General features: G+C 41.6%; 1 protein-coding gene across 1 annotated transcript in view; it reads left to right on the top strand.

Annotated features, from left to right (window-relative positions):
• The window catches only part of PPIG (peptidylprolyl isomerase G), a 168,009-nt gene that overhangs the window by 118,564 nt on the left and 28,699 nt on the right, over positions 1-20,746 (top strand). Inside the window, exon 10 of the mRNA XM_030208759.1 lies at positions 1,467-1,628. Within this exon, the coding sequence (XP_030064619.1) occupies positions 1,467-1,628 (162 nt within the window). The remainder of the gene's footprint in view (positions 1-1,466; positions 1,629-20,746) is intronic.

Here is a 20,746-nt window from a genome sequence, read left to right as displayed (position 1 = left end):
CGTGATTCTGATGTTGCAGCTGAGGAGAAATTCTTTAAAGATTTGCCCCTCCCTACATTGCTGCCGGAAGAGTTGGATTTACTTAATGCACCTATTCATTTGGCAGAGATCCAGATGACATTTCAGGGACTGGCTTGGACGTAAGATCCCAGGACCTGATGGCCTTCCCTTAGAATTTTACACAATTCTGGGCAGCTAGATAGCACCTGTCCTGAGGATGGTGTACAATAAAGCTCTTAATACTGGGCATTTTCCGGGCACTATGAGGGAGGCAACCATATTAACTATATTAAAACCAAGGAAAGACCAATTGTTCACAGCTCATACTGACTGATTTCACCGCTTAATGTGGACATCAAAATCTTTGCCAAGCTTATTGCTACCACATTACAAGCAATTATACTGTGTTTAGTATCCCAGCATTAAGTGGGGTTCGTTAAGGGAAGAAACGCAGTGGCCAATGTTCATAGTATGCTGGGAGCCATAGATATGGTTCGCAAGTTGGACTTGAATGCAGTGTTGGTCAACTTTGATATTGAAAAGGCCTTCGACACTCTCTTGGTCCTGTTTATGTCAGCGTTACAACGATCTGGTTTTCGGGGTCTGATTTTGCGCGTGCTTCAGACGTATGTCGGTCCCGGGGCCAAGGTATTCATGAAAAGGGTACTGTCCTCCCCATTCTCTGTTCAGAGCGGCACAAGGCAGGGCGGCCCATTGTTTCCCTTGTTCAGCCTCTGCATGGAGCCATTAGTGCAAAAGTTATTGCAGGATCCTCAAATACAAGGTATACCACTAGATGCCCATCATTTTAAAGTAGTGTTATATTTAAGACTGCATATCCGTAATAATCCAGTCCATTTATATGACGCTAATGTTCCAGCTTTCTTGCAGATATCTAAGATTTTGTGTTCCTATTGGGTCCCTTTGCCTTTGTCATTGTGGGGGGAGGATCCATCTTATTAAGATGGTTCTTCTACCAAAGTGGCTATATCCTCTTCAACATTTGCCTCTGATATTGAAACCAGCTGATTTACACAGCTGGAATGCTATTTTAAGATACTTTTTTTGTGTATGGGGGGGCAGAAAATTTTGTATGCTTTAGCACCATCGCCATCATTACGTCTCCCGGGATTTTTGGAAGAGTCCTGTTGATCACGCTACTCATTTGTTTGACTACATAATAAACTGTAATAGAGAATTACCTGTATACTGTATGTAGCAGTACAACGCATACACACTTTTGTAATATTGAGTAGTACACTGAAACTGCAGGTTATTTTAATTTACCATTTAAATGCATTAGACTGAAAAACAATGTAGGTAAAAAACAAAATTTAAGTCAGCTGCAAATGAAGCTATTTGCGGAAACCAGTAAAGCAGCTGTTCTTGATACTTTTCTTTTCTAAAGGTTCAAAATGTTTGAAAGCATAAGTAGTTAAAATACAGTGTTTTATATTCAATTAAAGCTCATCTAGTGATGTTGAAGCTGAAAATTCGACAGCTCAGCCAGCATCCACTGTCAGGCCAGAAGAGATCCCTGCTGTCCCAGAAAACAAGTTTCTGATGAGAAAAAGTCCACCCCAATCCGAGGAAATAGAAAAGAAGAACAGAGAGAGAGAGAGGCTGAGGTGAGAATATTCAATCTTCATGTGATAGTCCCATTGCCTAGAAGGAAGCATGTGCATTCAGGTTATTTTTACAATAATAAGAATTTTTTCCCCTCCAAAGTGGGATATTCCAAGGTACAGGTGAATGAACTGTCTTTTGATCATAGGACATTTTTGCTGCTAGTTTCTATACTCATATGAGTCTGCACTAGGACTGATTTCAGACCTTCCCATATAGTAGTAATGCTCTTATTAAAGGTGTGTTCAGTGGTTGATATGAAACCTTGCAAAGTTATTTATATTTGTCCACTTGTCAGTGTAGTTGATGCAAAATTGATTCTTATAAAATCTGATTTTAGGGGAGACAACTGTATGAATACACAGAACTTTGCAAACATCTTCATATAAATGTATAAATGTTCTGAAATAAATATATATGTTTCTCATTATGCTTAAAGTAGGACTTTTTCACTGATTTATACAGTATATTCTACATTTTCTCTCTATTGAGGACTAAACCACTATATAAATAAAAACTATTTAATACCAAACTGGTTTACAAATAGTGTGGTAATATCTTTGTGTGTATTTTAAGGAGGAAAAAGCCTCTGTATCCCCGTTCTAAGTTTACTTGTCTTATGACTCATGGGGTGAAATCTTCATCAGCTTAAAAAACCTCCCAATTTTTTTATCTAGTATTTAAATTAGAAAACATAAGCATAGAGCACTTATCTTAGACTTCAAACATGAAGCACGAAGTGCCGATTCTAGTCTTTCTTCTGACAGGGTCCTGTTTCACCGTGTAGGCTTTATCAAGGAAGCAGACCTCCTGCTTATGCTGATGTCTGTAACACAGAAAGCCACAATCAAACACCATCCTCTGGATATGCTATCTCTCAGTTAGTCTTGCGTTTGTTCTAAATGTATGTTCATCGCATAATTACATGTTCAATTTATTGCACATAAACAAAAATTACCAGATTCCCCTTTGACAACATATTGTATTGCCACTAGACATGAATTTTTGGACTTTCAATGTTTTATAATTGACCAAATTAAGACGGACATCAGAGGCGGGGACAAAGCAAGACACCTTCTACAATTGGAGCAGCGATGGATCTTTAGATTGAAGGCCTTAGAGCCCAGAGGTTTAAATACAATCATACAATGGGCAGTATTTTAAAAAAAATTGTTTTCAAGGTTTTTTGAAGATTTCCGTCGGTGAGGGCTGCCCCTTTAAACTATTTAACATATCGGATCACGTGACGCCATGCTGGAGAGCGGTAGCACCTGAACGCTGCTCCGGCGCCTAACCTCTCCCTCACGCGCATTGAAACACGATTCTGACTTGCTGGAAGCTATTCCTGGAAGGGGAAAAAGAGCTGATTTCGGATACGGAATTATTAGAACAAAAGCGAAGGGAGATGGCGGCTAAAACGACTCAGAAAGATAAGCTGCGCCAAAAGGCAACGGATTCTAAGATGGCCGCCGTACCCAGCAGCGCGGACCCGACAGTAGCGTCGATCTGGGTCTCAGAAATAACGACAGAGATGACCGCGGTTCTAGAAGAACTACTTGAAAGACGCCTCACACCAATTGACACGAAATTGGAGAAATTACAAACGAGAATGGAGGATCTCACACGCGAATGTGTTGCCTTCCAGACTAGGACCGGAGAGGTAGAAGACCGGGTTACCGTAGTGGAAGAGACACAGAATAAACTTTTACGAACAGTAGAGACATTGGAACAAAAGATAGAGGACTTGGAAAATAGGTCCCGCAGAAACAACCTCCGACTGGTGGGCCTACCGGAAAAGCTGGGAGGTAGAGATCTAACATCGGCTCTGGAGTGCTGGTTAATGGAGCAAGTGAGATTTCCCCCTGATCTAGGCCCACTAAGGATAGAAAGGGCACACCGCTTGGGGACACGCAGAGATACAGATTCCCGACCTCGGGTGGTCATATTGAAGGTGTTAAACTTTGCCCATAAGCAGTGGATTTTACAAGCCTCACGAGGAGAGAAAAATCTAACATTTGAAAACAAACGGATTATATGTTTTCAAGACTACTCAGTGGGAGTGGCGGGAAAGAGGAAAGCTTTTTCACCCATTTGTTCCAAATTATTTGCAATGAAGAAACGCTTTACCTTGATGTATCCAGCGGTATTAAGGATAATGCACGAAGGAACGACTCGCACTTTTGAAAAGCCAGAAGAAGCCAAGGAGTTTGTGGATCAGATGGAACAGGAGGAGAGGAGTAATCGGAGCGGAGGCTTACCGGATTGAGTACGGGAAAAAAGGATGCCAAGAGTCAATATGGAATATATGGACTATATGGACATTTATGTCTGGTAACTACTGATACAGAGGATAGTCTTGGACTACTAGAGGAAATTACCGGAGTTGATATAAAGTTAACAGGTTTGAAAGACTGTGGTAGCAGGAGGTCAAGTATATAGCTTGGGAGGGGGAGGAAGGACAGAAAAAGGAGTGAGTAAAGTATGTGTGAGAATATGGGCGAGTTATAAGAGTATATATGTATGTTCAAATGTTTAAAGGTTAATCTGTTGGAGTTATTGTTTTCTCACTCCCACGGTTATAAAGAGACAAAAATAGACATAATGGGAGGAAGGAGGGACCCGGGGTTTTCTTAAAACACGGCAAGAAGTGTATAGGGGGACACAGAGGGAGAGAGGTTGGGGGGCGACTATACGTGATGAGTCCCTATCAGGGAACGGTCAAAAGAGGGGAGGAGGGGATGAGGGGATGGGAGGGAGTAAAGGGGAGGAGGGATAGGGATAGAGATGGGGGGAAGGGGGAGGGGGGGAATGGGAAGAGAGACGGATATATTAAAAGAAGAACGAGGAATCCAGGGAGGGGAGGAGGTTCAGGTAAAAGGGAGGGAAGGAGTAATGATCGACGAGTCTATGGGTACAACACAAATTTCATCCCGGAAGGGCAGTGGCTGGGATGCCCACCGGGTAGGGTTAGGAGCAAGAAAACATGCAATATTAGTCATAGACCAACCAAGATTCCATGATTAAATTGATCACCTGGAACGTAGGCGGGATCAATTCACCCATTAAGAGATCCAAAATTCTACAGCAATTGCAAAGATATAAGATAGATGTGGCTCTGTTACAGGAGACACACTTAAGTCAGGAAGAACATGCTAAGCTACGCACCTGGTGGGTACAAGAGTGCATAGCTGCAAATGCTCTGGGAAAAAGAGGAGGAGTGGCGATTTTAGTTCGCAAAGGAGTGGCGGCCACAGTGAGACCCCTCATGATAGACCCCGGGGGGAGATATGTCATAGTAGAGCTAGACATAGATGGGCATAAATGTGTGATCTGCAATGTATACGCACCAAATCAGTATGACAAAAAATTTTATAACTCGGTGATAGGACATCTGATGAAATATGCTGGGTCACCTATAATAGTGGGGGGAGATTTTAATACAGTATGGGAACAAACGATAGACAGCTCCCAAGGACAGAGGAGGGATGGGGCAGCGTCCAACCAGGGATTAAAAAGACTGGGGAAAATGATAGACTTGATTGATATATGGAGGATGCTGCACCCCTTGGAGAGGGATTTTACACATCACTCTCGAGCTCATGCATCACAAGCTAGAATAGACTATTTCCTGGTCACTAGAGATCTGTTTGGACAGGTAGCCACAACCAATATAGGACCCTACACGATTTCAGATCATGCCTGGGTATATATGGAGTGGGAGGTGCCTACTAGAAAGCTTAAACAAAAATTCTGGCAGTTCCCACTGGAATTATTTACAGATAGACAGTTGGGCGAAAGGCTTCAGAAGAGTTGGGAGGAATATAAGACCATTAACAAGGAACACGAGACTGACCCTTTACTGTTCTGGGACGCCGCCAAGGCGGTGCTTAGGGGAGAAATTATTAGTCACACACATCATGTCCGAAAGGCCCGAAATAGAGAAATATTAAGATTGAGTTCTATGATTTGTAGGGCAAGACAGGCATATGGGAAGACAAATCAGCCTGAGCAACGCACTAAGTTACTGGAGTTGCAGGTGGCTCTGAATGAACTACTGCATAAGAGAGCGGCTAAATCGCAAATTTATTATAGATTCCAATTACATAGATATGGTAATAAATCAGGTCGCATGATGGCTCGCTTGGCTAAGCCTAAGTCACAAAACAGGAAGATATTACAAATGAGAAATAGCCAGGGACAGTTGGTACGGCAAGATGAGCAGATAGGAGAAATCTTTGCTAGATTCTATGAACAATTATATGAAACGCCATTTGACCAAGGCCTCCAGGGTTCTCTTTATTTAGATACATTACAACTCCCAGAAATAACGCAAAGTGAGAGGGAAGTGTTGAATAGCCCAATTCAAGAAGAGGAAGTAGAGCAGGAAATAACGAGAGGGAAATTGTCGAAGGCTCCAGGACCGGACGGGATGCGTATGGAGTTTTATAAACTTATGAGAGATAGCATTACTCCCACGCTGGCTAAGTACTTTAATAAGATAATAGATACAGAGCGTTTGCCATTCAATCTTTCCAGGGCACAAATTACAGTTATACCAAAACCTGGTAGGGACCCTCTGATTCCAGAATCGTATAGACCAATCTCATTGTTAAACGTTGAGGTGAAATTGTTAGCAAGAATAATGGCAAACCGGTTAGCGAAAATGCTGCCAAAGTTAATCCATGAGACACAAGTAGGGTTTGTAAAAGGGAGGACGTCTGCAAAGAATCTAAGACGAATATTAGGGGCATTGGAGATGAGAAAAAGAAACAACACACCAGCACTACTTATCAGCTTTGACGCAGAAAAAGCGTTCGATAGAGTGCATTGGGAGTTTCTCTTTGCCACGTTAGAAAGATATGGAATTACGGGACGGTTCACTTCAGCCATTAAAGCGTTATATCATGAACCGAGGGCTACAATTCGAGTCAATGGATTGGAGACAGAGTCGTTCCCGATAAGAAGAGGTACCAGACAGGGGTGCCCATTATCTCCTTTACTCTTTGTACTGACGTTGGACCCCTTGATCCGTACCATCATAGAAAACCCTTTGATAAAAGGGATGCCCATTGGTAAACATCAATTTAAAGTAGCAGCTTTTGCTGACGACCTATTAGTGATGATTACGGAGCCCCAGGATTCCCTTCTTAATTTAATGGAAACGTTCGAAGAATATGGAGACTATGCGGGTTTTAGATTGAACCTCCTAAAATCGGAGGCACTAGCCTCCTCAGACGAAGTAAAGAAGGGATGGAGACGAGAATTTCCCCTGAGTTGGGCGAAAGACTCATTCAAATATCTAGGGATTAGATTGACTATGGATACCACACAGTTATACTCGCTTAATATAAATAGCCTATTAATGGATACGAAGAAACATCTAGGTAATTGGGCAGGATTACCCATATCTTTGAGAGGCAGAATAAATTTAATTCGCATGATGATTTTTCCTAAATGGCTTTACGCCATGCAAACACTACCTCTCCGTCTATTGCAGAAGGACTTGAAGAAGGTTAACAGGGCTTTTAGTCAATTCTGCTGGGCAAAGAAAAAGCCCAGATTGCAAATGCATTTCTTGATGGGGGGCTGGCACAATGGAGGACTGGGTTTACCGGACCTTCGTAGTTACAACTGTGCCTGTTTACTGAGGCATATAGGAGACTGGGTGAATCAGACAAGTGAATACACCCCATTAGAGATTGAACAAGAATACTTCTCGCCCTACGACCCTTTAACACTTTTGCATCAAGAACGGCGAAACCTGCCGATAAACCTTAAACACTGTGTGATATTACAGCCATTAAGAGAGACTTGGAGAGGGTTCATGAAACCTATGGGGGGAAAGGCCACAATTACTGGATTATTATCTATAAGGGGTAATTTGAACTTCGATCCGGGACGGGAAAACGTGGCATTTTTAAGATGGGAAGCCCAGGGGATTTCAAGGATAGAACACATGTTGGATGGGGAAGGGAAGTTGATGGAATTTGAAACACTACAAACCAGACTAGGTACACATTGGGGAGATAGGTTTGCATATGCTCAGATTAAGCACTACATTCTTAGTTTGGACCAACCAGCTTTGCAGATGAAAACGGAGGAGAAAGTGAGAGATTTCTTCCAAAAATTGGAGATTACTGGGGTAACAGTGTCGGCTATACATAGGGCATTAACATTAATTTCCACACCCAAGAATTTTCAGTCCATTAAACAAATGTGGGAAAGGGACTCCGGAGGGAATTTAGGGAATTGGGATGTAAGAGCCACCCTGAGAAGTATTCCTGCCCTTACGGTAGATGAGAGGTTGAGAGAAAGTGGATACCGAGGAGTAATGAGAGCTTATTTCTCCAGACAGCAACTTGCACATATAAACCCCAGAAGTAGTGATAGATGTGTTAAGTGTAATGCTACAGTACATACATTATATCATGCATTTTGGGGTTGTGTGAAGATCAGAGCTTTCTGGAGTCGGATCCAGACGTATATGTCTACTATAGTGGGAAGGGTAATAAAGGGATCCTGGGATCACTATATTTTAGATACACATTCAGGATTTCGGATGACGGATAAGGGGATGAGGACTTGGTGTCGAAAAGTATGTTTAGTGGCCAAGAAAACTATACTACAACACTGGGTCTCTCCAGATCCCCCGTCCTACTGGCAATGGAGGAATCAAATTCATTTGCTAGCCACCTGGGAGGCCAGAGAGGCGCGGGGATCCCCCAAGAAGAAAAAGGCCTTTATGCAAGTTTGGAATGGATATATAGATACGTTAAGCCCGCGAGGTCGCAGTCTGCTTTTGAATTTTACCTGTTAAATATAAGATTATATATTTGTACCTATGGTTTTCATTGTTGAAGTAGAGGGGAGATTATGCTCCTTGGGAGGGAAGTAGGGGGGGGGGAGGGGAAGGGAAGACACACCAATGGGGCCCAGAAGAGTATAGGGCTCACTTGGGAGATTTATTGGGGAATGGGAGGAAGGAGGGGAGAAAAAATGTTTAAAAGATTGTTGAAGGATGTTATCACTGTTTGTAAGGTTGGAAGCATCTGGGGCGAATTGTTGTAGACCCCTGATTAAGGTTGTGATACGATGTGTACATCAATAAAAAATTGTTGAAACATAAACTATTTAACATATTCATATTAGATGACGTCTGCTTCGCGCCCACGAGCATCTATAAAGGTAGACGCCATTTTAGAAACAGTGTTTGGCAACGGCAGATAAAAAATTAAAGCTGCGTTAAATAGGTGTCTACTGTTGCAACGCATGCTGCGCGATGATCATACATTTAGAACAAACGCAAGACTAATTGAGAGCATATCCAGAGGATGGCGTTTGATTGTGGCTTTCTGTGATATAGACATCAGCATAAGCAGGAGGTCTGTTTCCTCGATAAAGCCTACACGGCGAAACGGGACCCCGTTGGAAGAAAGACTAGAATCGGCACTTCGTGCTTCATGTTGGAAGTGTAAGATAAGTGCTCTATGCTTATGTTTTCTAATTTAAATACTAGATGAAAAAATTGGGAGGTTTTTTAAGCTGATGAAGATTTCACCCCATGAGTCATAAGACAAGTAAACTTAGACCAGGGATACAGAGGCTTTTTCCTCCTTAAAATACACACAAAGATATTACCACATTATTTGTAAATCACATTGGTATTTAATATTCTACATTTTCAACATTAAAGGACAATTATAGAATTGTTCAAAAAAGTAATTGAGAATAAGAAACCAAAAAGTCTTCAGTTGATAAATGTTTACATATCTTGACTCAGTACTTAGTGGAAGCCCCTTTTGCAGCAGTAACAGCTATGACTCATTTAACATTAAGGGGGAAAGTTATCGAGCTGCATTAGGGCTTTGTCATGTTATTTACCCCTTAGCACAACTTAAAGAACCCTAGTGCACCTTGACTTAATTTACTGCAACAATATCTAAGTTGCCGTGGATTACATAAAAATGAGATGCAAAACATTCAAATGCATGATTTACATCTCATTATTGCATAAAAAACCCTAATTCGAGTTATGGTATGCACCAGATGCACACTTCAAGTCATTTTATGGCCCAGAAATCATGGTAAAATAACTCCAGCTACAAAGCTGCGGCTGGATGCTCCCAGCCAGACTGGGCGCTGTCAGAGCTTCCCCCTCTTCCCCCCAATCCAAGTCCCCCCACCTCCTGACTGGACCTACCAAATACATTCCTTGGTGGTCCAGTAGTAATGGGCAAAAGCAATTCCCAGTCACTCCTACCCTGTCCAGCACCGTATCCAAAAACGGTGCCCTTAGTGCTTGTCTCGCACTACTACCCGTAGCGGGTAGAAGCACGAGACTACCAGCTGGGGTGCCGTTTTGGATACTGCACCAGACAGAACAGGAGTGACTGGGGAATGCTCCTGCCCATTCACCACTGAACCACCAGGGAATTCAAGTTTCGAGTTTTATTTATGACTTGCTGTCCTGCCCATCAGCTGTACAAGCTAGGTGACGTATAGACTGTACAGAAAGAGAGGGAAAAAGAAAGAATACATAAAAAGACAAACAGATTTAGAGGGGTGGGGGCAGAACTACAATAATCATAATAGGAAAACGGGGAGGGGAGGGGGAAGAAACAAAATCAGGAGAGTCCCATGGTGCCTGAGCCTACTGATGGATCGGCAGAGGACAGTGAAATGCTTCTGTGAAGAGGTAAGTTTTAAGCTCAACCTTTATTTGGTAGCTTCTATCTGGAGGTTGGGGGATTGGATGGCGGGAGTGAGGATGTGCTCCAGGGGATGGGGGAAATGCTCAGACAGACCTTAGTCTCTGGCCCTCTCGTAAATTAAGGTGTGGTAAAAGCTGTAGAGACGGTATTAACTACTAGTACTACTTATCATTTCTATAGCGCTACTAGACGTACGCAGCGCTGTACACTTGAACATGAAGAGACAGTCCCTGCTCGACAGAGCTTACAATCTAATCAGGACAGACAAACAGGACAAACGAGATAAGGGAATATTGAAGTGAGGATGATAAAATAAGGGTTCTGAACAAGTGGACAAGGGTTAGGAGTTAACAGTTTAATGTGTTGTATTTGTATGTATATTTCTTAGCATTGAAATCAAAATCTTCCACTGTGGTCACATCAGACCTTAAAACTTCCCATGTATATGTAGATTGCATACACTGTGCGACATGTGGATTTTCTTCAGCAGTGGCTTCCTTCTTACCACCCTCTCATATAGGCCATATTTGTGGAATAATCTTGAAATTTTGAACAGTCAGCATTTTCCCCAGCGTAAACCTCTGCTTTTTTTTTTTTTTAAAGCAGTTCTCAGTTAGTGTGTCACCAAGAACTGCAAGGTATGTCAACAAAAACTGTGACTGACAACCCATATTTTTTTAAAAAACGCATATGCCTGCGGGCCAAAGAGTGTTCAAAGCAGGAAGCCAAATACTTAAAATCTCCATAACTTCTCCCTAATTCTACTTCCTCCCTTCTCCAGTAATGTTACTGCCAGCTCAAGTTGAATTTGTTGCAGGTCTGCTTTTGCCCTCCTTCCCACCAGCAATTAGCACCATTACATGCTGAACCTATCTGTGCTGCTGCCAGCTCGGCCTGGAAATGCTAAATCTACTTCTTCCCTTGTAGCTATGCTCACTGCTACCAACCTGGCCCAGAAATGTGGGGTCCTACTCTTTCCTATTTGGCCACAATTAGTGCCAATGCTGACTGCGGAGGAGGAGGAAATTTATCCTTCTGCCAACTCTAATAATTGGGTGCAGAAGATAAGCTTTAAAAGGGGGACTAGTGAGGGGAGGAATTTTGGGAAAAAGACGCTACACATAGGGAAGGAGAAGCATGCACTGGCAGTTGAGAGAGAAGGGATAAACTTGCTGCAGTGGCCTTGCTACAAGAGGGGGACCCTAGAGGTGAAAAGATTAGGTGGACATTCAAGGGATTGGATGGGAATATGGGGACCTAGGCTTGGAAATGGTGGAATTGAGGACTAAGTGACTGACTAGAGATTCAGGGATTGTTAAGTAGTGGAGTGCCTGTAAGGGTATGTTGGATCTGCTAAGGTATTTGAGGCAAGGAATAGAAAGGTGGTATGGGATGGAAAGATGGGATAAAATTGTGAAGGACATGCATGTGCTGGGGAAGGGGTAAGAAAGGAAAGGGAGCGGGTCTGTGAAGGGCCAGTAGAAGGTGAAAAAGAGTGGCTGAGGATTTTGTTTATATTTTCTTATTTAAGCTATGTTTTCTGATTGTAATAAGTTTTTCTGTTTTGATCCTGTTTTCTGGATAAGTGAAATTTGCTTGTAAAATTTGTAAATACTTTAAAAGAAAGTTAAAAAAAAAAAAAAAAAAGGAGCTCAAGAGGAGGTTAAAAGGTTTTGGAAGGTCAGTAGTGGATAAAAGAATAGAAGAACTGTAGAGAGACAGACCACCCCAATTAGAAGGTTCCCCACTCCCCACACACATGTTTACTAAGCCACGCAGCAATGCTGACACAGCCCATTCAAAGTGAATGGGCTGTGCCAGCATTAGCGCATGGCAGCCACTAGTGTGGCTTAGTAAACAGGGGGGTCAGTTTTTAGTGATTGGAAAATGAGAGTTTTTTCACGTGTTGTATTGCTCGCAGAGAGAGACTGTGACTTCTCAGGATTTCCATGTCTAGTTTGTTGTCCTTCATTCTGTAATTGGTGAGGACTGTTTTTTGATGTATGTGTGAAGAATTCTGGCTTGTGATCTATAGCAGTGTGACTTATTCATCTTTTCCAACAGAAGGCATGTTTGGTGTTCTGTAGCTGCTGTTCTGCCTTTTTTGTTTTTTTAAAGGTACAGTTATTTGTGCTCTGAGAGTTGGCGGTGTTACAATTTAGAAGGTTTACTGCATAGGTCTAAGTAGCCGGTTTGCATAGTTTTGTGTTACTTCACAAAGTATCTAGCAGTTGTCGGATTTTGTGCCACTGTTATTGAGGCAGTACCCGAATTTTATTTATTTATTTTGTGAGCTGTATGGGAAAATATTTGATGTTGACAGTAAGTGTCCATCCCAGATTTCTCATTAATTGAAATGTTTGAGAAAAAAAACACCATTTTTCTTGTCATCCTTACCAGATCAGTCCAGGTGTTGGTTTGTGCCCATTAACCAGCAGATAGAGACAGAACAAAGAATTGAATCCTGCCTTATAAGGGTATCATGGAGCTTGAGGTCTTCAGTATTTCTCTGTTTCCAGCAGATTATGACAGTTGGACTGTTCAGCTCCTGAATTATTCAGTGGTGTAATGGCTCCTGAGCCAGTTGAGAACTGGGACCCAGTAGAGCAGGGGGTTTGGCAATGTTTTGAATTTGCTCCTGAATAAAATAAATACTTTTTACTATCAGTTGAGCATATGGGATAGCTCAGAATAGTCGGAGCTCCCTCCCCCACCCCCCAGCAATTCCCCCTTCTTTTTTTTTTTTCCGCTTCATTTGAGCACAAGGATAAGATAATGTATAGAGGTCTGACATTTGTCTTTATTTTTATGTATTGGAAAACTGAGAAGAACTTATTTTTCTGTTGCAGCCATTTCTAATTTGGCAGCATGGGCTGAGTTCTTTCATTTCTGTTATCTCCAAGGGAGTATGGAGGGAGCAGGCATTGCTCTTTGTTTGGTTAAGTGTGCAGACTTCCAACCACAGTAGCCTGCAGCTGTTGCCTTGATTTTGTTCGCATCGAAGGTAATCTATGGTTATAGTGTGATGGAAACCCCAGCAGAATATGCCAGGCACTGCAGATTGCATCTCATGTCAGGCCAGGACTTTGCTGTTGCTGACCTAGAGGGAATCCCTTCAACAAGCAGAAAAAGAATTTAATGGGGGGAAAAAAGATGATTTAGCTTCTGCTGGGCAAACCCATGGTTCTTTTCCCCAAGTCAGGGGATGGTGCAGTCACTTTATCACATTGTTCATCTGAAGTACAGTCTATCTCAGTTTCCAGACTAGGAGACTTTGAACAGCAGAATATAGTACAGGGTTTTCAAATAAGCAATTTTGAGACCTCAGAAGTCTCTCCTAATTCTGTTTTGACTTCTGGCGCAGGGGAATCTCGGGGAGAAGGGAGTCCTTTTTCTCCTGAGCTTGAATTGTTTTTGCATAAAGCCTTTCTCTTAAAGCGCTCACAGGGAAGTCAAGAGGCACATATAGTTCTCCTTCTCTTGCAACTCCAAAGGTTTCTGCATCCACGCACAGACATGTGGGAATCATTAGACTGGGATTCCCATTCTGTGGTTTCAACTTCTGATTAAAACTGTGAGGCATCTCTCGGTCCTAATACAGCTTCCTTAAAGGATTTGGAAGAAAGGGAACCTCCTGTGGGAGAGGGAGTTGACTCCACAGTATTTCCTCTTTTCACAGAGAAAATCTTTCTGCTGTAATCACTAGGTCTTTATAGGCACTGTTTATATCAGAAGCCCCTCTCCAAGAACAGGTGGCAGAGTCTTTGCTGAAGCAGGCATTCAGTATTGCAGCACTACATAAGAATAGCCAATCTGGGTCAGACCAGTGGTCCATATAGCCTAGTATCCTGTTTGTAACAGTGGCCAAGCCAGGTCACAAGTACCTAGCATAAACCCAAATAGTGGCAGCATTCCATACTACCAATCCCAGAGCAAACAGTAGCTTTCCCATGTCTGTCTCAATAGCATAGACTTTTCCTCCAGGAACTTGTCCAAACCTTTTTTAAACTCAGATACACTAACCGCTGCTACCACATCCTCCAGCAAAGAGTTCCAGAGCTTAAATATTTGTTGAGTGAAAAAATATTTCCTCCTATTTGTTTTAAAGGTATTTCCATGTAACTTCCTTGAGTGTCTCCTAGTCGTTGTACTTTTTGAACGAGTAAAAAATCGATTCACTTCTACTCATTCTACACCAGTCAGGATTTTGTAGACCTCAATCATATCTCCCCTCATCTGTCTCTTTTCCAAGCTGAGCAGCCCTAACGTCTTTAGCCTTTCATCGTATGAGAGGAGTTTCATCCCCTTTATCATTTTGATCGCTCTTCTCGGAACCCTTTCTAATTCCGCTATATCGTTTTTGAGATACAGCGACCAGAACTGAATGCAGTGTTCAAGATGAGATCGCATCATAGAGCGATACAGAGGCATTATAGTTTTTTCGGTCTTAGTCACCATCCCTTTCCTAATAATTCCTAGCATTCTGTTTGCTTTTTTGGCCACTGCCACACACTGAGCAGACGATTTCAGCTTATTATCTACAACACCACCTAGATCTTTTTCTTGGGTGCTGACCCCCAAGGTGCATAAGTACATAAGTAATGCCACACTGGGAAAAGACCAAGGGTCCATCGAGCCCAGCATCTTATCCACGACAGCGGCCAATCCAGGCCAAGGGCACCTGGCAAGCTTCCCAAAAGTACAAACATTCTATACATGTTATTCCTGGAATTGTAGATTTTTCCCAAGTCCGTTTAGTAGCGGTTTATGGACTTGCCCTTTAGGAAACCATCTAACCCCCTTTTAAACTCTACCAAGCTAACCGCCTTCACCACGTTCTCCGGCAACGAATTCCAGTGTTTAATTACGCGTTGGGTGAAGAAATATTTTCTCCAATTTGTTTTAAATTTATTACACTGTAGTTTCATCGCATGCCCACTAGTCCTAGTATTTTTGGAAAGCGTGAACAGACGCTTCACATCCACCTGTTCCACTCCACTCATTATTTTATATACCTCTATCATGTCTCCCCTCAGCCGTCTCTTCTCCAAGCTGAAAAGCCCTAGCCTCCTTAGTCTTTCTTCATAGGGAAGTCGTCCCATCCCCGCTATCATTTTAGTCACCCTTCACTGCACCTTTTCCAGTTCCACTATATCTTTCTTGAGATGTGGTGACCAGAATTGAACACAGTACTCAAGGTGCGGTCGCACCATGGAACGATGTAACAGCATTATAACATTCTCACACCTGTTTTCCATACCTTTCCCCAAAATACCCAACATTCTATTCGCTTTCCAAGCCGCAGCAGCACACTGAGCAGAAGGTTTCAGTGTATTATCGACGATGACACCCAGAGCCCTTTCTTGGACCCTAGCATCAGTTAACTATGATTCGGATTATTCTTTCCAGTGTGCATCACAATTTCATCTGCCATTTAGATGCCCAGGCTTCCAATTTCCTAAGATCTTCCTGCAGTTTTTCACAGTCTGCATGTGTTTTAACAACCTTCAATAGTTTTGTGTCATCTGCAAATTTAATCACCTCGCTCATCGTTCTGATTTCCATATCATTTACAAATATGTTAAATAGCACCGGTCCCAGTACTGATCCCTGCAGCACTCCACTATTCACCCTCCTCCATTGAGAGAAATGATCATTTAACCCTATCCTCTGTTTTGTGGCCAAAACCAATTCCTAATCCACACCTGAACATTGCCTTCTATCCCATTACTTGTTAATGTTCTCAGGAGTCTCTCATGAGAAACTTTGTCAAAAGCTTTCTGAAAATCTAGATACACTACATCAACCGGCTTACCTTTATCCACATGTTTATTCACGCCTTCAAAGAAATGAAGTAAATTAGTGAAGCAAGAGTTCCCTTGCATGAACCCATGCTGACTTTGTCCTATAAAACCATGTTTATTTATATGTTCCATAATTCTTGACCTCAGTGGTGAGTAAGTTAATGGAAACGCTTCTAAAGAGGAGGATTGTGAGATTTCGTGAACTAAATGGAATGCAGGAGCCGAGGCAGCATGGCTTCACTAGTGGCAGGTCGTGTCAGACGAATCTGACTGTCTTCTTCGACTGGGTGACCAAACAGAGGAATATATGGAGAGGAAAAGAATAGGGAGAGCAATAAGGGTTATGGAAAACATGGTAAATATAAACAATCATTGGTAGAATCATGTGGGCTTGCTTAGTTAGTTGAATTGTTAGGGTAGGCTTTCTTAAATAGATGAGTCTTCAAAGCTTTTCTGAAGGGCAAAAGGCCGTAGATTGATCGGATTGGTCTTGGAAGAGCGTTCCAAAGCTGGCTACCCAGAAAGGAAAAATTAGGGATTACAGAGGATGGGCAGACTGAATGGGTCATATGGCCTTTATCTGCCGTCATATTATTTCTATCTATAATAGTTTCCGGGCAGTAATTATAATTTGTTTCCAGAGCATCTTTACTTTTGATCCAGCAGGATCTTATTTCTTCTCTCACGGAACAAACAGAGGTTTCAGAATTCACAGATCGTCTGGAGGCAAATCATCTTATATAGCAGATGCCCCTCTATGACCTTATCAGAACTTCTACAAAAGGCATGGCATTAACAGTTTTGCAAGACATTTGTTATGGCTCAGAAATTGGTTGGCAGATATTGCTTTTAAGACTCGCCTTAGCAGATTTCACTTTAGGAGTATATTACTGTTTGGAAAGGATTTGGAAATGTTGGGTTAAGGTTTTAGAAGAGCCCAAGCCACAAAGATTATCTGAAGATAAATGTAAATCTTCCTCACATCAGACTGCTTCTAGAGCTAGGTTTCAGAATTCCATGGCATGTAGACCGGGGCAGCCTGGGTTTCTTTCTGGGGTGTCTTGTTTTTTGTTTTATGAGTATTGTTGCAAGAGTGGAGTTTTTTTGTAGACTGATGATGATTAAACTGAGCCCTCCTTATTTATGAAGGTGTATCTTTCAAACTGAGGTGTCTCCAAATTACACTGAAGTCTTTTTTCTCCAATATATGTTTTCATTAAATGACACAAGACTCACCTTTGAATTCTAGGAAAGTATATGTAGATGTAACTTTATACTATTGGTTTTGAGTTCTACAGATTCCACAGTATTTTGAGTTTTCTTTCTGGGGTTCCATTTCCAAGCACATTACATTAAACTCTGTTTTTTATATCCTGCTATTACCGCTACATTCTAAACAGGTTACATATAACAAGACAGCTAGCACATTCTCCTGGGATATTATTAGCAAAAGATCATAATCAGGACATAAATTTTGTAAACAGAATAGTCTTTAGACTTTTTCTAAAGGAGAGATACGAATGAGAATAAGAAAGTTGTACTACAAGATCCTTCCATAGACGTACTGTTTGAGCGACCAACAGTCTATCAAAAATTGACACTCTCCTTATCCCTCTAGTTGATGGAAAAGTAAAAGAACCATTAATATCACCTCTCCTGGCTCTTTGAAATGAGACAAGATAGAAATGAGTTAATAGATAGCTAGGAATTTGACCTTGCAATGTTTTATAAAGAAAACAAGCAAATTAAAAATTTACCCTAGCCTTTGTAGGCAACCAATGTAATCTATTATAAAGAAGGGGAACACTGTCATATCTGGAAAGGCCATATATCAATCTGACTGCCATATTCTGCACTGTCTGTTTTTTAAATGAATGCTTAGTTCTGCCAAAATACACTACATTACAATAATCAATTGATTAAAGTATCAGTGAATAAACCAACTGTTCAAATTGTGCCAAAATCAAAGCATGTCCTTATAAAGCGCAGTTTTTCATCATAAAAAAATTAGTTTATATGAAATTCTAGTGAGATAGAACAATCCAAATGAATACCCAAAATGTTAATGATTGGAGAAAGAGTAAAAACTGTGTTGTTAATTGTGATCGTTAAAGGATTTAAATCTGGATGGTAATTAGAACACAAAATCTTAGTTTTCTCCAAATTGAGCTTTAACTTATGGTCCTGCATCCATCCTTCTACCAGTTTCATACATATATGATTATTTGTATATTCTAAATCAGAGATTGATTGTATAGGAATTACTACTGAAATATCAGCATAAATATTATGAATGAGGCCATGTTTCTCTAATAAAAGGCTTAGAGATCGCATGAAGTTGATAAATAATACAGGAGAAAGTAATGAACCTTGCGTAACACTTCAAGGGTTTCTCCAACTTGTGGATAATTCCCCTTGTGATTTTACTCTATACGAACTACTAGTTAGAAAGCCTCTGAACCAATCCAGTACCACCCCTGCAATTCCTAAATCCTCTAATTTATGTAAAAGAAAGGAATGGTCCACAAGGTCAAAAGCCAATGACAAATCAAACTGAAACAAGGCATTTTTACTCAAGCTCAGTAATGATCAAATGATCTAGCAAGGAACACAGTACTGTCTCCGTACTAAGAAAAAAAGCATGGAGCCCCGATTGTGAAGGAGGTAACATGTCATGTAAATCTAAATAATGATTGAGCTGAACACTTACCAGTCCCTCCATTAGTCTGACAAAAAAGGTATCGATGCCACCAGCCTATAATTCAAAACCAGTTCTTTTGGTTTAGTTAAATCCTTTGGTATTAGCGTAATTATAATTTCTGCTAAACTAGTAGGAAAGGCTCCCTGAACTAATTAATGTTCAATCCATAAATATACACTTAAGCTAAAGATTGTTGGAGTATATTCCATCAAATACGGAGGACAAATATCCAATATACAATGGGCAGAACAATATTTATGAAATAACTTACTGAACAGTGACCAGTCAATAACTGAAAACGACTTCCATACTACAGGTATACCCTGTCCATCACTCTTTCTTTTGTGGAGAAAGAAAAGGAGCAAACCAAAGTCTTCGTCTCTCAGGCTCTCCTCGCACATCACAGTGATTGCCTTTTGGTCCATTTGCCACTGGGCATGATAAGGGGCCATTTGTCTCTCTTTGCTGAGGAAAGGACCCAGATCACATCCGACCCAGTAGGTTTTAGATGCAGTAATGTTACAAATTTGTCATAGATTCATTCTTGGTTTCTGCTTGTGGGGTTTGCACCAAAGCAGTGTGGTCTACACTTCAGAATCTCCTAAACCTTGGGGCAGTAGTACCTGTTCCAGAGTTCGTGGTGACTGGAAAAATGTTCCATCTGTTTCATTGTTTGTCCTATTCTGGATCTCAAAGTGGTAAATCGAACCTTACATGTGCCGCTTCGAACCTTACATGTGCCGCTTTTTAGAAAGGAACTTTAAGGGTAGTTATTGCAGTTCATATGGCCTTGGATCCTAGTGTCTTATTTACATATTCTGATTTGGCCACCGCATCAGATGTTCTTAAAGTTTGCATTTCTAGATCAGCATTTCCAGTTTAGGTCAATGCCATTTGGACTGGCAACAGCAGGGGCGTAGCCAGACACCCAATTTTGGGTGGGCCTGGGCCCAAGATGGGTGGACAGAAGAACTTTGCCTTGTCCCACAAGTGATTTTGTCTCTCCCTCTCGCGCCTGCATGCCATGTGGTCTCTCAAACATCCCCCCTCCCCCGCATACCTTTTAAATAGCAGATTTTCACCTGCAGCGAGCAGCAACTAATACACCCACTGCTCATGTTGGTCCCACAGCCTTCCCTCTGATGAAACTTCCTGATTCTGCCTAGGCGAGAATACATCAGAGGGAAGGCTGTGGGGCTGGTGTGAGCAGTATATATCAGTCGCCGGTCACTGCAGGCGAAGATCTGCTATTTACAAGGTATGCAGGAGGGACAGTTGTTGGGAGTTTTCGGCTGGTGGGGCTTGGGGATCCCTGCTAGCTACATCATAGGTATGCTGCTACTGGATGTCAGCCCTTGGCTACACCACTAGGCAATAGCACCATGTTTTTTTTCCAAACTCATGGTTGTAGTATCAGCCTTCCTCCATCAAGAGGAAATCAAAGTTCACCCTTATCTAGATTGGTTGATCAGAGCCAATACACAACAGAGCATGAGCAAGTGACAGCTAGGGTTATTCATATCTTACTGTTCCTGGAATGGGTGATCTGTCTTAACAAGAACTAATTGATGCCCAGTTAGGACCTAGAATATTTAGGCGCAAAATTGAACACCAATTTGAGGATGGTATTTCTTCCACAACAGAGATTGGAGAAGCTTCAAACTCAAATCACTCATGTCACAATGAGCTCCACGAGCTTGGAATTAGATCTAGTAGTGCTTCAGTGAGTTTTGGTAATCCTTGTTTATTATGTGTGTTTTGTTTTGTAAACTGCCTAGTACAACAGATAGTGCAGTATAAAAATTGTGTGATGATAATAATGTGCAAGTTTGAGGTTGGTGGCAACAGCCATAGATTAGTTCTGTGGGCCAAGGCTCATATGAGGCCCTTGCAAAATTCTTTTC

This window comes from Microcaecilia unicolor, chromosome 7 (genome assembly GCF_901765095.1).
Source record: "Microcaecilia unicolor chromosome 7, aMicUni1.1, whole genome shotgun sequence".
NCBI classification, from domain to species: Eukaryota; Metazoa; Chordata; class Amphibia; order Gymnophiona; family Siphonopidae; genus Microcaecilia; species Microcaecilia unicolor.
Note: the sequence above shows the minus strand (reverse complement) of the source record. Positions and strands in the feature narration are given on the sequence as shown.